Source organism: Sporobolomyces salmoneus, assembly GCF_050403485.1.
Source record: "Sporobolomyces salmoneus JCM6883 DNA, S_salmoneus_JCM6883_v1_ctg10, whole genome shotgun sequence".
In the NCBI taxonomy this organism is placed as follows: domain Eukaryota; kingdom Fungi; phylum Basidiomycota; class Microbotryomycetes; order Sporidiobolales; family Sporidiobolaceae; genus Sporobolomyces; species Sporobolomyces salmoneus.
The window spans coordinates 364,543-379,363 of record NW_027481153.1 but is presented as its reverse complement, the minus strand read 5'-3'; the positions used below and the strand labels follow the sequence as shown (position 1 = coordinate 379,363).

Below are 14,821 nucleotides of genomic sequence, written 5' to 3'. Positions count from 1 at the left end.
CTTCTCACTCAACTCACATTGCACGACAACCAACAACGAACTAGAACAATGGAGGGGAACTATACGTTCCCTACTCACAGGTTATCCGCCGTACAAGGTCAGTTCCAATCCCCAGTTCGCCGAAACAGAGGAAGAGTCATCCGACCATTGATAATCGATGAGAAATCTCTCGAACCTCCCTCCCTCCTTCCGATCTCCTTTGGATCTCCCAACTGACACAATTACGTGAATCGTGTTGTTAGGCTCGAGTGGAAAGACACCGTTGGTACTAGTCGCATGTGGGAGTTACAGTCCGATTACGTTCCTCCACCTACGAATGTTTGAAATGGCTCGAGACGACGCCCACCACAACACTGAATTCCAAGTCGTAGGAGGATACTTATCTCCGGTCAACGATGCGTACGCGAAACTAGGATTGGCATCGGCGGTACATCGAGTGAATATGTGTCGAGACGCAGTTCAAGAAACGAGTGAATGGTTAATGTTGGATTCGTGGGAAGCTAGACAACCTGGGTATACTCCGACAGCTCAAGTGTTGGATCATTTCGATCACGAGTTGAATACGGTCAGAGGAGGAGCGGATGTCGTCGTAACGGATCACGAAACGGGGGAAACGAGGATTGAGAAGAGGAGGATCAGGATCATGTTACTCGCGGGGAGTGATCTCATTCTGACAATGTCGGAACCTGGCGTTTGGGCAGAGAAAGATGTGAGTTAAACTCATTACACTCTCTCTTTTCGCTGTGTGAAGGGAACTCGAGCTCATCTCGGCGACTTTCTTTCTCTAGCTTCACCATATCCTCGGAATCTACGGTTGCTACATCATTGAAAGGGCAGAATCAGAGTTGGATCAAACCATTTTCTCATCCTCCTCAGTTCATTCAAGATCTCCTTTAGCGTTGTATCGACATCAAATCCATATGGTAAATTTTCCCTTCTCCCGCTCTTTTGTCCGTATCTTTCGCTCACTCTTCCCGTCTCTATAGGTCGATCAACTAGTTCGAAACGATGTATCATCAACGAAAGTGAGGTTATTCATCAGGAAGGGAATGAGTGTCAAATACTTGATTCCGAGCGTAGCGATCCGATACATCGAACGACACAACCTGTACGTGTCTTCCCTTCCTGAGACTATCTTTCGTTGCACTGCTGAGAAGAAGTTGAGCATATACAGGTATCGTCGAGCCGATCGAAGACCGAACGAACTAGGCGACCGAGTTTCCCTCTCCCCCGACGTCGAAGTCTTAGAAAGAGAACGTGAAAAAGATAGGAGACAAGACCGAGAACGTCGAGCACAAAACAATGGAGCATCGTCATCAGCATCAGCATCGGCGTCAGCGTCAAGTTCTTCGAATCGGATACAAGAACTTTCTTCGAACGATCCAAACGACGATTCAACAATGTCGACCGCTTGAAACCGCTCTCTCCTTTCTCCTCCCCTGCGACTTATACCCCCCTCTTCGTCTACCTCCCTCTCCCTCTGCGCTGTTTCCGGACGCGAAAAAACGGAAAACGCAACGCACACCAAAAAAATCGACTTGATGTCCTTCCATTCCTGAACGGTTTCCGCTTTTACTCTCTTCTGTACCTATACCCTTCCGAACCAATCCACTCACTTCTCTCTTCGTATTTCTCTTCTCCCCCCGTCATGCTTCAACAACACACACCTTACCTTGAATTCTCTGTTTTTGACTCTGGTTCAGTCAACCCCTGCTTTTTTGTGTCTCTCGATCTCTCTCTGATTTACCTACATACGTATGATTTGAATGAATGTTGTACCGAGTTCTTTTACCTTCGACTCCTTTCTGCTCGAGTCTACTCGGGGCGAGAGACTTTTGCGCGGGAAATTCGGTTGAGTGCGTCTCTTGACGATGAGGGACACGCTCGAGCATGACCGCGATAAAGCGATAGGCGAAGCCTCTCCTTCGTGCGCGACGGCCCAAACGGAGAACAACAGCAGTTCGAAATCAATCAAGTACTTGCAAGTCGCGAGGAACTGAACATAAAGGTCACATAGAGTATCTAAACATGATATGGAATAACTGTGTATATGAGATACTTAAGAGGCAGACGACAGACAGGTTCGTTACATCTCGTGAGCGAATTTCTGTCTCCATTTCTTCCCGAAGACGAGACACAGAGTCATGCACTATCGAGCAGAATTGTGCATCTGTCAGTTACTCGCTTGAGGGCGGAAGAGAGAGAGAGAAGCGACTTACGATGAACCCAGTTCTAAAAAGAGGTAAAAAAGAAAGGAACAAAGCTCAGTTTTTCTCTTTTCTCGATCGCTGCAAGAATGAAACAACGACTCACCCAGTAGTCAAAGCTCCCAACAATCCCGCCGCCTTCGCATCCCCCATGTTCTCAAAGATCAAGTTTAAATAGAACGGAGCGATGAACGCGAAGACTTGACGAACTGTCGCGATGAATGCAGGCGAGATTGGTGCGAGTCGTGGTGGGAGAGACTCGATCGAGTAGGAATAGGAGACAGTCGTGAGTAGTTGGGTACCGAACAAGGCCAATGATACTCCTATAAGCGGCCGAATATTCCAGTGACCAGGCGCGGAATCTTGAAGCGTCACACCGAAGATGATGATTCCCACGCCCTTAGCAGCAGTAACACCATGTCAGTACGTTCACTGGGATTCAACAGGGAGAGAGAGACTCACAGATAGGAGGTACCCAGGGAAAGCGAACGGTAGTCGCATTTCCGCCTCTCGATTTCCTCCAGCTTTCCTCGTTCGATACTGCATAAACAGATCCGATCCTCTTCCAGCGAAGAGCTCTCCGATAATGGCACCGATGCAGGCAGCGATGAATTGAAGTCCGACTCCTTGAGGGGTCAACATGTATTTTCGACCCAAGAGCGCGGGAATTTCGACAGTGAGAAGTACCTATGCTCTCTCAATCTCGTATCAGTAGGCAGCCTGTAAACAGCGAGGGAGAGGTGTTACTCACATTCGAGTAAGCGAAAGCGACACTGTAAGCGAGAGTAGGAAGGAAAACGGTTGGAGCGAGGAAGAGTGCGAAAGGGTGAACCATCTCAATCGGAGCCCTCGACCAAGGCGTCCTGTCCCATCGACGGAAAGTAACATACGGTCTCCACCAAGCTTCGCGATCGTGAGAGTGAGGAGGTTCAGCGAGGACGGTCGTCTTTTCCTCCGATCCGACTCCACCTCGAACTGGTCTGTCGTAGAGCGTTTCGGGGCCAAAGAAGATGAAGAGAATGCTACGAGCGCGAAGATAGGTCAGCAGAGAGTTCGAGCTCGCTCGTTCAGAGGGGCCTTACAATTGAACGAGATTCGTAACGGCTACGCGGAAGAAGAAATGAGCTCAGATCAACTTTGACGCCAATAGGCAGAGTCGAACGTACCGAGGATGTAGAAGACCCATCTCCAGTTCTCATGATAGACGACCGGTCCCATGATCAAAGGTGCTATCGAAAGCGAACGAGCGTCAGCGGAAGATGAACAATGTCCAAGAGGCAGGAAGTCGACGTACCGACAGGAGGACCTAGCGTAGTCATCAATGTCCACAATCCTAACTTCTCTCCCTTTTGATGCAGGAAGAACATCTCGTTGATCATTGAAGCACCGATGGAAAGGGGAGGTGAAAGGAAGATTCCTTGAAAGACTCGAACGGTCATCATCGCTCCGTACGAGTTGACGAATGCTCCAGCGAGATGGACACCCGCAGAGATGATAAGGGAGACGAGCTGTAGAGAACGAGCTACGGAGTGAGCTCACAAAATGAACGAAGAGAGAAATGCAACGACTTACGAGAACAGGACGTCGACCAATCCTCGCCGAGACTGGACCGATGAACAGGAAGGAACAAAGGAACAAGATGACGATCGATACCGTGTAACTGGCTTGCACGATCGAAATGTTGAAGTCTTCTGTAAAGTTTTCGAAAGCCGGAATCGTCGAAGCTGCACTGAAAGGACCCATCATCGCAGCGAAAGCGACTTGTATACAGACGAGATTCTTCTTCCATGACGGCCAGTTGTAAGGATCCAAAGGTGAGTCTCTGTTTCGTTGCGAAACGAATGAAATCAGTGACCAAGTTCTGAGAAAAAGGAGAGGTTCGAGAGCGAGAAGTGACTCACGAGGGTAGAGGAACGAGATCGATTCGACCGTGTCTCTCGTACACTTTCTCAAGTCCATACGCCGCAACATCTTCCTTCAACGTCGTTTCTGGTTTTCCACCTCCCTCATCGAATCTCCCTCCTTCCAACTCGATACCTTCGGCTTTCTCCCCTGTGTATGTCGTAGAGACGATCTTCTCAGAGCTCGTCCTATCCTGGGTCATCTTGCACTGAGCTCGTCGTTGATCGATAGGAGGGGGAGGGGAGGAGAGAGCGTTGCCCCCCTCATGGAGAGAAAAGCGCGGAGGAGGGGTAACGCAGGGCGAACATTCAGCCGTACTGGAGCACCGGTCGTTGAACCCCGAGGTTTCTTCTAGTCTTATTTTGGGTTTTGGTCGGGGAGGCGGGGTAGAAAAAGGGAAAGAATTTCAAAGTCCTGGTTCGCAAAGGGTCAAGCTTTCGTCTTTCGCATCTGTTCGACATTGCTACTCGCAGGACTGTACACAGCGACACTCGAGTTACTTCGGGCGGACGTGAGATCGTCGTCTCGTTGGGCTCGGTCTGAGACGTGCGAGTGATCCGAGCTTTCACGAAGAACAAAACCTCACCGCTACAACGTTCTTCCGAGCAACTTCGCTTCTCCTCGAGTTCGGTCGGAGACTGGACGATAAGCTGACAGGTTGCAAAATGAAATGATATGTCTATGTATTGGAACAACAACAGCGAGAGGGAATGCACCGAAACTTCTAAGCTTCTATCTGATCGTTCCGCTTCAATTCCGTCTCGCTCGCGATACTGTCTTCGTTTCCGTGTCCTCCTCGTACTCGAACAACCGCCAAGACTAGTAAGAGCCCTGCGAAGGAAACGCAGCTGGCGAACCAAAAAGCGGATCGGTAGCCCTGTAACAGGTCGTTCCCTCCATCGTTCGTGTAGACTTCGACCGTTCCAGCGATTCCTATCAATGACTTGATATCAGCCAGAATCAACATGCATGACGAAAGAATAAGGTTCACCGAGTCCTATCGAGATAGAATAGTTGGTGATTCTACAAGCGAAACAGCGAGTTAGTCTACGTTCTGTTCAATCAAGAAAAATAGTTTCAACGTACAGATTCATCAAGCCACCACCAATTCCCAACATACTCCTCGGAACCGAGCTCGAAATGATAAGCGCTCCCGAAGCGAACGATAAATCCGGTCCGAAAACCACAATAATTTCTGAGACCCAGAGCTGCCCCCAAAAGGTCTGACCGGGCGGACTATCCAGAGAGTGTACCGAGTCAGGTTGACAACCTCGATCGGAAAGAAAGAAGAAGAAAACGTACTTTACTCCCATTAAAACGTTCCCGATGCAAAAACAGGCGCAAGAAGCCGCCAAGATGTAATGACCCGGGACTTGTCGATGACTTAAGTAAATGACGAAGAGAGCGGCGAGAGCTCCAAGAGGTGCGAGAGTTGCCAACTGAGCGCAAATGACGAGAGGTTCATGGTAACCTCGAATATCGCGAATGAAGGCGATCGTGTAGAACAGGTCTGCGTCGAGAGAAGTCAGATCGAGCTTTGGCGCCTGAAGATATATGGAGGGTACTCACAGATTCCGAATGACATCCAACCGAACCACAGAGCGATGCAGGTGCCAACGACGTCACGCGTGAATATGACAGTCGGGAGAAGCGCTCGATCCCCGAGCTTCCTTTGCCAGAAGAAGAATGCGACGAGGAGGACGATTCCGACTGCAAGGAGGACTGGGACGTAGGCAGTCGACCACAAAACGAGCGGCGCTTGACTGAGAGAGACGTGTCAGTTGCAAGTCGGCTACACTCAGCTAGAGAAGGGTCAACTTACTTCCAAGCGAAATTGAAGAGAACCATCCCAGACGTCCCAAGAATGACTCCGATCCAGTCGACGTTCACAGATCTATCCGAATCGTCTTGCGGGATGATTAAAGTGCCGACGAGTCCACAGACTGCGCAAAAGATCGCTCTGTCGCTCAAGAGATTAGCAGCAGTCTCAACGGAGCGAACGATTTGACTCACTCTAACCAGAAGATCCATCTCGGACCTATTCTTTCCGTCACCAACGAAGCGAACACCGCATGAACCTGAAACCCGATCGGTGCCAACGCTCCAAAACTCGAGAACGCGATCGTTCGTTGAATCCCTGGTTCGTACTGTTTGCTGAGAAGAGCGATCGAATTCGGGACGACGAAAGCGGTTCCGATTCCGGCGAGAGCGCGAAGGATGTCGAATACGATGGCGGAGGAGGAGAAGCCGATGCCGAGGTTGAAAGCGAACATGAGGAAGTATCCGAAGAGCCACATGAGCTTTGAGGAGCTGTCAGAAAACGGCCAGACTTGAGTCGAATATCTTTCGCAGGGGGAAAAGCGGGAAGAACTCACTATTTATCGCCCAACCTCCCTCCGACGAGGACGAACAGTCCCGCTGTCAATGCATAAGAAGCTGTTACACATCGCATCTCACTCGAATCAGTCCATTTGGTACGTGGGCAGGGAAGAGTGTTAAGTTGCTCGGACGAACCGTTCATCCAGCCGTATTCTATCGGGTCCGCATTCAACATTTCCTGAGCTATCGACTCTACAGGTACCATCGTCGAACCGATCAAGCCTTGCTGTAGGAGCTCACAGGGAGGAGGGGTTCGAGTTAGTATTCGCTGAGCGAGAATCCCTGCGATGAGACTGGCTTACGCCATTGAATTGCCCACTCGTTACGATGGTGATGAACAGTATGTCCCACCATAACGTATTCCGTGCTCGAGGCTGATACATGGTCGCAAGCTAGCTCTTTGTTGAACGAAACGGAACTGGATCTTCCGGCTACTTTGCTGAGAGTCGTAGTCTTTGCGCCTTCTGAGTACCTGGCGAGCTGCTGAAATCGATGGAGTTGCTGAAGATGCTGGTGGGTGGTGAGGAAGAAGAGACAGAAAGGAGCAAACGATCTTCATCAGTAACTAATCACCCGATTCGAACTTAAACCTCCAAGACAGCTTCAATGCCCGGAAGATCACCTTCACCACCACCACGACGCCGCTCGCCCGGTCCTTCAAGCTCCCGAGGAGGAGGAGGAAACTATGACAGAAGATCTCGTTCTCCCGTCTCTCGCTCACACCGCGATGATGATCGATATAGCAGTAACAAGGGAAGGGGAAGCGGGAGAGACTACGACGATAGGCGAGACAGGAGGGGAGAGAGAGAAAGAGACAGGGACGCGAGAACTGATCGAAGAGGAGGAGGAGACTATGCCGACCGACGACGCTCGAGATCCCCTGGCCGACCTACAGGAGCATCTTCGAGAGGCGATCGAAGTAACGGGAAGGGCAGGGAGCGCGAAATCGAAGGAGGAGACGGAGGATGGGGGAAACGAGCAGTCTCTCCTGGTCGACCTTCACAGTCTCTCCCATCCCAGCAGGCGTTGACAAGGAAAGATGGCGGTGGAGAAGGAGATGAAGCTCCTGCGAAATCGATCGAACCAAATTTCCAGCAATCAGGAGCTTTGGCAGCTGAAACAAAGTCAGTCTCTCATTCTTAGACTCGCTTTGTCTCTTCGAAGACTGACTGACTTTGTCCCTCGCACAGTACCCTGAGAGGAGTCGTACTCAAATACAATGAACCACCGGAAGCGCGGAAACCAGTCAGGAATTGGAGATTGTATGTTTTCAAAGGAAAAGAACAAGTCGGTACGTGCAGAGATTGTCTACTCGCGCAATTATCATGCTGAAGTTCCCGATCACCTCGACACGTACAGAGCTATTCCACGTGCATCGGCAATCTGCTTACCTCGTCGGAAGAGACCGAATCGTACGCTTCTTTCCTTTCTCGAGAAAACGTGCGATTCCTGACGAGCAACTTTGCCTCGTCTCACTAGGTTGCCGATATTCCAGTCGATCATCCATCTACTTCGAAACAACATGCTGTATTGCAATTCCGACAAGTGACAGAAAGAAACGAGTTTGGCGATACGAAAAGTCTGACGAAGTGCGTTCCACCTCGCTCGCTACCTCTTGTGAATTCTACTGACGCGCCCAAATTAAATGTAGACCCTTTATCATCGACCTAGACTCGGCAAACGGAACGATGGTGAACGACGAGGCAGTTCCGCCGTCTCGTTTCTACGAATTGAAGAGCGGCGATGGTGCGTTTTTCGGAATTGTCTCTCGCGTCTCGTTCATAGGTCATCGTGATCGGATGAACGGTGTCGCTATGACAAACCAGAGTACATGCTGACTGGTTGTTCCGTGATCCACACAGTTCTGAAATTTGCCTTTTCGACACGAGAATACGTACTTCTAGTGGAAAACTGAAACGATGCAACATGTTCGAACATCATCATTCGAGGTTGATCTTCGTTGTCGTTGTCACGAGTTCCGAACTGAGTCCGCGGACCTTTCAACGCGAACTGAGCTTTGGCTCGGATCTCTTTGCTTTCTTCCTCTCTCTCCCGCCTGCTCGATGTTTTTCATTCATCGCCATGAGAAACAACAACGATATGGATCGATAGCGAGCTCGGACTCTGACGATTCTGAAACGGAGAAACCCTCGAGCAACGATCCTCACGCGGCATTCATCAAGACGCTTCGGAAGATTCAAGCACAACAACAACAGACTGCAGTGAATACTTGGACGTGTTGGTGTATTCGAGCAGCGCCAATATTGGCAACGGCGTCTTGGACTGTAACGCTCATTCTGGTGAGGCGTCTCCCCTCTTCAGTCAACGCTTGTACTGACTATAGGGTATCGATGTTTCAGCTGTTACTTATGTGGATATTTGGAGACGGGATGAAGGGATACAACCCGTGAGCTCGACCCAGTTTCGTCTATCTTCCCTCTGCTGCTCACGTTCATCTCCACGTAGCTCAAGCGCCGCGGTCCCTTTCGTTTCTGAGGTCATCGTACATCACACCTCGATCACTCTGTTCGGTACCGTCGCAACCGCAGTCTTCCTAATCCAGTCCCTCGAACAAGAACGATTCTTGCGATTCAAACGAGTTCTGCCCGAAGCGAAGGAAGAGAGATGGTTGTGGGTGACAGTCGGGCTGTTGGATTGTTTGCTTGGGTTCTGCGGTAGTGTCGCGTTGTTCTTGCTACCAATCTTGTGAGTTTCGAGAAAATTCGTCAAATCAAGCTCAGAAAAAAGTTGGAAAAAAGTGATTGATTGATCGATTCCTCTCTCTCTCTGTAGCAACGAGCGCGAATACCCAGACCTTTTCAAGACATTCAGAGCCACGTTCTTCATCTGTATCGCCCTGAGTGGACTCCTCAACACCGCGGAAGTTGACCATCTATGGCATGAACAGTTGAGCTTTGACTTCCCTGCTTTTCTTCCTCACCCTACGTCAAGCTGAAGACCTCCCGGTGCCCTTCGCGTAGTCCAGATCGTAACGACCTAAGAGCGGGAGCGTTCCTCAAATACAACTTCCTCTGGCTCTTCATTTCTTGCGGAGTGACCTCTCGAATACTCTATGGGTTCTGCCATTCGGCTCTCATCGATGTCGACTGTGAGCAGTGCTACCGTGTCACAAGTAAGTGGAATGCCTTTCGATTGTTGAGACTAGGCGGTTTCGCTAACTCGTGAGTGATTTCACCTGCAGCTGCCTCTGCAATCTTGGAATGGGTCAGCTGCTTCTCGTAAGTTGAGGCGAATCCTTTCCATTCGAAACGTATGCTCCGACCCTCAGTTCGCAAACTGATCTGAGCTTCGTTCGTCTTGAAGACTTTCCGGCTGGTTTTCCTCTCTCGCCCTGGACGTCTGGCCGCTCGCGAGGCACACTGTCATTCACCCTCGGTTCTCCGCTTCTTCCCAAGGCCTCTCACACGTTCACCACGAACACACCGACGGAGAAGACGAAATCGAGATTCCTGACGAGTTCTTGATCAGGAGATTACCAATGATGACGAGGCCGAGAGTCGTTGGATACGGGAATGGATGGACGGACAAACGAGATGGCGAAGAAGAAGAGCAAGAGAACGATTCCGCTGAGTTCGAATTTGGGAAAAGGAGGGGAAACTCGGCGGCGAGGAAAAGGAAACGAAAGTATCGTTCTGGCTCTCCTTCCTCGTCTGATTGAAATCGTGTGTGTCAACTAGAGAAAGATTATTGCAACAATCTCGACAACCAGATTCAAACAGTTTTCCAAAACCCTCCACACGCACATCGATTCCTCCAACTCTCTTCAAAAGCTGCCCAAACCCCCGCCGTCAACGTAGTCGTATTGACTGCTCCGCTCTTTTGTCCGCATCGTAAACATTGTTTCATCATGACTCGAGTTGGGGAAGTTGTTTGCTGTTGAGGTGGAAGTTTGCAGCGTCGAATCAAGTCCCATTCGCTCGTGGCGGAGGACGAAGGAGTAGTTGGAGGCGAAGGGAGAGAGTCGCTGGCAGAGGCGCATAGCGAAGGGTACGCTTGACGTATGAGGGAGAGAACGGTCGTACATTGAGGATGGAAAGTTTGAGGAATAGTCAAGGTCGATAAACTCGAGCCGAATGGTTGACCTACAACAGCGAGCGTTCCTACCAGTCAGTTGTTGGTCCAGGTCACCTAAGTCTGAGGTAGCTCACCTTTATCGAGTCCTTCGACGTCCGTGACTTTCTCGATCAAAGATTTCCATTTCTCAAGCCCGCCGTCGACTCCGCTTGATACAGCATCTTGGACGACTTTACTCGCGAGATCCGTCATCTCTTGCTCGGCGAGACTCATGCCAGGCTCAGGAGCGGCAGCTAGTGTTGCGAGAGTCGAGGAGAGACCGAGGAGACAAGTCAGGAGTCGTTTGTGAAGAGAGCGAGCGAGAGGATGGAGGAGATGAAGCAGGAGAGGACTCGGAGGATCTATCACCCACCCACGAAGGGCTCGATGTGAGTATCATGCCGCAATCAGAGTCATCAAGCCCAAGACTGACCTGAAGGAGAACGAAGCAAGTCTCGAATCAACCGCTCAACGAACTCGCTGTACCAACTCGCATGACCGACGAGGGGACACAGCGCGTCTATTCGACCGATCATCAATACCGTGCAAACTTGGCACGAGGAAGACGACTCACCGGTTTCGCAGCGATAAGATTCCGTCGCCTCCGCTGCTCCCCTTTCTTTCTTCTCAACCTTTCCGAAAGCCCTAACTGCCGCAGCCAGATCGATCAGACCACGAGCAGTGTTCACTTTCGCATTGATCGTTGCGTCTGTAGAGCTCGAGGGAGCGAGAAGCGAAGTTGCTAGACCAAGGAGGTCGAATTGAATCGAGGTGTTAAAGAGTGGTCGATTTGAGGGGAGTTGGGCTTGGAGAAGTGAGTGAGTCGAATCGAGTAGGTCGAGGAGAGATTGAGCTGTGACAACCCTCTTCGTTAGTCTTGAAATGGCGGGAGTAGGAAAGAGAGGAAAAGAGAGAAAAAGACGTACGTTCTTCCTTCCTGGACGTTGCGACTCCGGTCACATCTGCCGAATCACTCTGCTTGATCAACGACAGTGCGATTCGAGTAGCAGGATCTTGAGCGAGAGGAGAAGCGGCGATGACTGGTCGAGGCGGCGACCAAGAAGAGGCAGAATGGGGAAGGCAGACGACTACGGCGGCGTTTGGCGATAGTACGATCGACGAGTACACTGCGAGCGCGCTTCAAGGCCTCAGAATAAACCGATTTCTTCTGAGACCAAAGAGGACTCACAGTTTGAATCGGGAAGAATGGTTTCGGTTTGCGAGTCGACCGGGAGCAGAGGTTCTCTGTAAGATGAGGAACTGGTAAGCATACCGGATAACGATGCTCAGCAATATCTCCGCTTACGAGCTCAGAATAGCGACCTTGCTCTTCCATGCAATTTCGCCTGAAGTCTCGTTCGGAGCGACGATGACAGCGAAGAACGTTCCCAATTCTCTCCCTGTCGCACGAGGCGCGAGAGCGGTCACCACCGCCGAGTCGGGCAATTGAGCTTCGTGAGTGAACCTTGTCGACTGTAAGTGATCCGAGCGTGTCATTTATAAAAAGGTTCAAACCGACGAGGGAGACTCTCTCTGACTTACCCATTCTCCGAGATCGACAGTTTGTAGATCTGCTTTCCTGCATTCGAGATGGGAGAACGCTTCACTGAGAGCGTAGGGCTCGTTCGAAAAAGCGTAATTCGCGAGTGAGGATCGAGGAGAACCTGAGGATCCGCATCTTATATCAGCCTTGTTGCTTGCTGTTCGGCTGGAGAAAGAGAGGGAACCCACTATTGGAGACAGAAGTCGACACGACAAGCAGTCGCAGGTCTACGGCCGACTCGCTTCCAGAACTCGATGAGGTTTCGTTCGATGAGAGGTGATTGTCCTCGAGAAAGGCGAGATGCGTGATAGTACCGTCTTGGACGTCCTCCTGTTCCGCGTTCGAGGCGAATGTCGGAGGGGAAGCGAAGAAATGCGGTTGAGGTCTGACGGTCAATCCTACTCTCGACAGAAGCTTAGCCGGATCGAACCTGATTCAAACGAAGAGAGGGATGGACTCACGAGGACCATCAACGTTCAACATATCGATCCTCACCTCGCTCACTTCAATCCTCCATCGATTCTCCTCCTCCTCTACCGATTCCTCATTCTCCCTTTCCCATTCTTCCCATTCCTTCACTCCCTCCTCTTCCCCCTCTGTCTCGTTCGCCTTCTTCTCCGGTGAATCAGGAGCTCCAGGTGTAGTCGTGTTCGGTTTCATTCCTGTCGAAGTCGAAGGTTCTGATGAAGATCCGAAAGCGGCATCGAGTGAACCAAAATCGAACCCGTCTATCGCATTGAGATCGAAATTCTCTTCATCCAAATTCATATTGATCCCTAAATCATTCATCAGGTTCGTTTCCTCCTTAACTGGCTGCTTCGCGGTTGAACCGATCGAAACTTCCTGCTTCTTTTTCTCCTCCTCCTCCTTTCGAACGACTCGACGTGGTTTCGATCTAGCTCTCCTCGTCGCACTCGCAATCAAGAACCTCGTTATACCCTCCTCCATATCCTCTCTCGACCCTCTCGTCGCTCCAACATCCGCGTATCTGATTCTCCTCCTTCTCCTACTTATCCCATTCCCCCCATCTCCTCCAATCGAATTCGCGAGTTCCGCCGCCCTCAACTCCTCTTTCAACGCGGCATTTCCCGCACCAGCTGCGGGGGAAGGAGCAATCGGTAAAGGAAGGGAACTATCGAGTGTAGGAAGGGTCGAAACGAGTGAACCGACGAGTTGGGAGATATGCGAAGTTGGAGTCGGTTGATCGATCGCGAGAGGTACGACTCCATTCAGGATCGGGAGGGTCGGATTCAGGGAGGAGTTTGAGAGAGAGTTGGAAGTTGGGGGAGTTGGAACGGCCGTGAGGGTCAAAGCGCGTCGAGAAGGGGAGAGAACGGTCAGTTCGGAAACGGGGAGGGTTGAGGAGGAGGAGGAAGGAGGAGAGGAGAGTGCAGAAGGTGGAGGGTGTAAGGGCATGCAGACGATGTTGGGGAGGAGAGGGGAAGTTCGGGGGAGGTGGACGAAAACGATCTGTAGCAACGTGAGTGAGCTCAAGTTCTCCAACAACTCAGTGTCGAGATACGGCCTACTCACTTCGTCTGATGAGAGAACGGCAACGAACGCTGCACCGGCGAGAGGTGAAGAACGAGGAGGGGCGCAAGAAAAAGGTTTTTGTCCTCCTGTTGAGCTGTCCTCCCCTGTCGCGTATTCAGGATTCGGATACCACTAAGGTGGCCAAACTCCCTTACAATATAAGCAATCAGGGTTCACTTGGCTACTGGGAAGAGGAAATCTACTCACAGCTCTCGGTTCACCAACCCATCTAACGCTCACCACTTCTTTCCCATCCGTCTCCGCTGCCGCTGCTACATTCGTCATTCCCGTTGATCTCTTCCCGAACGTCGCCGCTTGTTCATGTAAAATCATCTCCCATTGATCGATACAACCCGATTCGTTCTGTTCAAACACGGTTAAATAATCATCTATCCCATCGTTCTCGGCGTCGGTTGAACCGGAAACACTGAGTAGGTAGGCACCGTCAGGGGAGAAGGAGAGGAGCTTGATTCGAGTCGTCGTAGAGGAGGGGGAGAGAGAGGTGAGCGGAAGTTGAAGCTGGAAGTTGAGGCGAGGGAGAGAGGAGGTGGTGGGACCGGTCAGGTAAGTCAGGTTGATCTTTAGTGGTCGGAGCGTCTGGGGTAGCGAGAGAGTCGGATCGGAGAGGAGGAGAGAGTCGGATGTTGAGGAAGGAGAGGGAGCAGCAGCGACGGCGATCAAATTCGCGGTGGGAGAGAATGCAGATGGTCTGACAAGTCAACATGCGAAGCGAATCAGCTCGGTCTGTGAGATGGGAGAGCGAGGGGAGATGACACAACTTACGTTGTTGATGAACATGAGAGGAGGGATGCGAGATCGTTTGTCGAGTTGTACGACCGGGTATCCTTGGTCTGGTCATTGATCCGCCTTCGCTTGCTCATTGCGACCGGAATCTAAGGCGAGGTTGAGGGAGAAGAGAGAAGGAAACTCGTTCAAGTTTCCGAAGTCCTCTCGTACACTCTGAAAAAATCTACCAGCGACGTATACGCGTATACTATCATTCACTTTGACTAGTCAAGATATATCAAGCTCACAAAGTGAAGAGATACGAATCAGCTCGAATTTGCGATCGACATCGACGCGTTGCTTCTCTTCCATTCCACCCTCACCTTCCGCCCATCTACACGCCCGAGCTCCTCAACGAGTTCCTTATCACACGCCCTTCCACCCCTTCTCGTCTTTC

General features: G+C 50.9%; 6 protein-coding genes across 6 annotated transcripts; 3 read left to right on the top strand and 3 right to left on the bottom strand.

Moving 5' to 3' along the window:
• Window positions 1-48: 48 nt before the first annotated feature.
• On the top strand, window positions 49-1,415 carry JCM6883_006079 (uncharacterized protein; the record flags this gene model as incomplete). The annotated part of the gene is made up of 5 exons (XM_076630534.1): window positions 49-97; window positions 243-709; window positions 789-923; window positions 987-1,108; window positions 1,175-1,415. 5 exons carry the CDS (start codon window positions 49-51, stop codon window positions 1,413-1,415), a joined length of 1,014 nt encoding a protein of 337 aa, XP_076489593.1.
• Window positions 1,416-2,086: 671 nt separating this feature from the next.
• On the bottom strand, window positions 2,087-4,311 carry JCM6883_006078 (uncharacterized protein; the record flags this gene model as incomplete). Its single annotated transcript, XM_076630533.1, has 10 exons — window positions 2,087-2,149; window positions 2,220-2,232; window positions 2,314-2,606; window positions 2,670-2,894; window positions 2,959-3,229; window positions 3,290-3,311; window positions 3,374-3,436; window positions 3,502-3,715; window positions 3,780-4,029; window positions 4,109-4,311. The coding sequence occupies 10 exons, from the start codon at window positions 4,309-4,311 to the stop codon at window positions 2,087-2,089; spliced, it is 1,617 nt and encodes a 538-aa protein (XP_076489592.1).
• Window positions 4,312-4,833: 522 nt separating this feature from the next.
• Window positions 4,834-6,871, bottom strand: JCM6883_006077 (uncharacterized protein; the record flags this gene model as incomplete). The annotated part of the gene is made up of 10 exons (XM_076630532.1): window positions 4,834-5,042; window positions 5,101-5,132; window positions 5,196-5,345; window positions 5,412-5,619; window positions 5,679-5,872; window positions 5,932-6,069; window positions 6,123-6,419; window positions 6,485-6,545; window positions 6,624-6,714; window positions 6,791-6,871. 10 exons carry the CDS (start codon window positions 6,869-6,871, stop codon window positions 4,834-4,836), a joined length of 1,461 nt encoding a protein of 486 aa, XP_076489591.1.
• A 223-nt stretch (window positions 6,872-7,094) lies between these two features.
• On the top strand, window positions 7,095-8,403 carry JCM6883_006076 (uncharacterized protein; the record flags this gene model as incomplete). Its single annotated transcript, XM_076630531.1, has 6 exons — window positions 7,095-7,612; window positions 7,679-7,779; window positions 7,848-7,900; window positions 7,968-8,077; window positions 8,140-8,234; window positions 8,351-8,403. 6 exons carry the CDS (start codon window positions 7,095-7,097, stop codon window positions 8,401-8,403), a joined length of 930 nt encoding a protein of 309 aa, XP_076489590.1.
• Window positions 8,404-8,551: 148 nt separating this feature from the next.
• JCM6883_006075 (uncharacterized protein) lies at window positions 8,552-10,167 on the top strand (the record flags this gene model as incomplete). Its single annotated transcript, XM_076630530.1, has 7 exons — window positions 8,552-8,788; window positions 8,849-8,895; window positions 8,955-9,194; window positions 9,282-9,395; window positions 9,470-9,621; window positions 9,691-9,727; window positions 9,813-10,167. 7 exons carry the CDS (start codon window positions 8,552-8,554, stop codon window positions 10,165-10,167), a joined length of 1,182 nt encoding a protein of 393 aa, XP_076489589.1.
• Window positions 10,168-10,220: 53 nt separating this feature from the next.
• Window positions 10,221-14,519, bottom strand: JCM6883_006074 (uncharacterized protein; the record flags this gene model as incomplete). Its single annotated transcript, XM_076630529.1, has 13 exons — window positions 10,221-10,591; window positions 10,658-10,924; window positions 10,996-11,082; window positions 11,137-11,415; window positions 11,489-11,689; window positions 11,752-11,807; window positions 11,869-12,035; window positions 12,105-12,226; window positions 12,294-12,503; window positions 12,567-13,575; window positions 13,639-13,770; window positions 13,846-14,347; window positions 14,422-14,519. 13 exons carry the CDS (start codon window positions 14,517-14,519, stop codon window positions 10,221-10,223), a joined length of 3,501 nt encoding a protein of 1,166 aa, XP_076489588.1.
• Window positions 14,520-14,821: the final 302 nt, after the last annotated feature.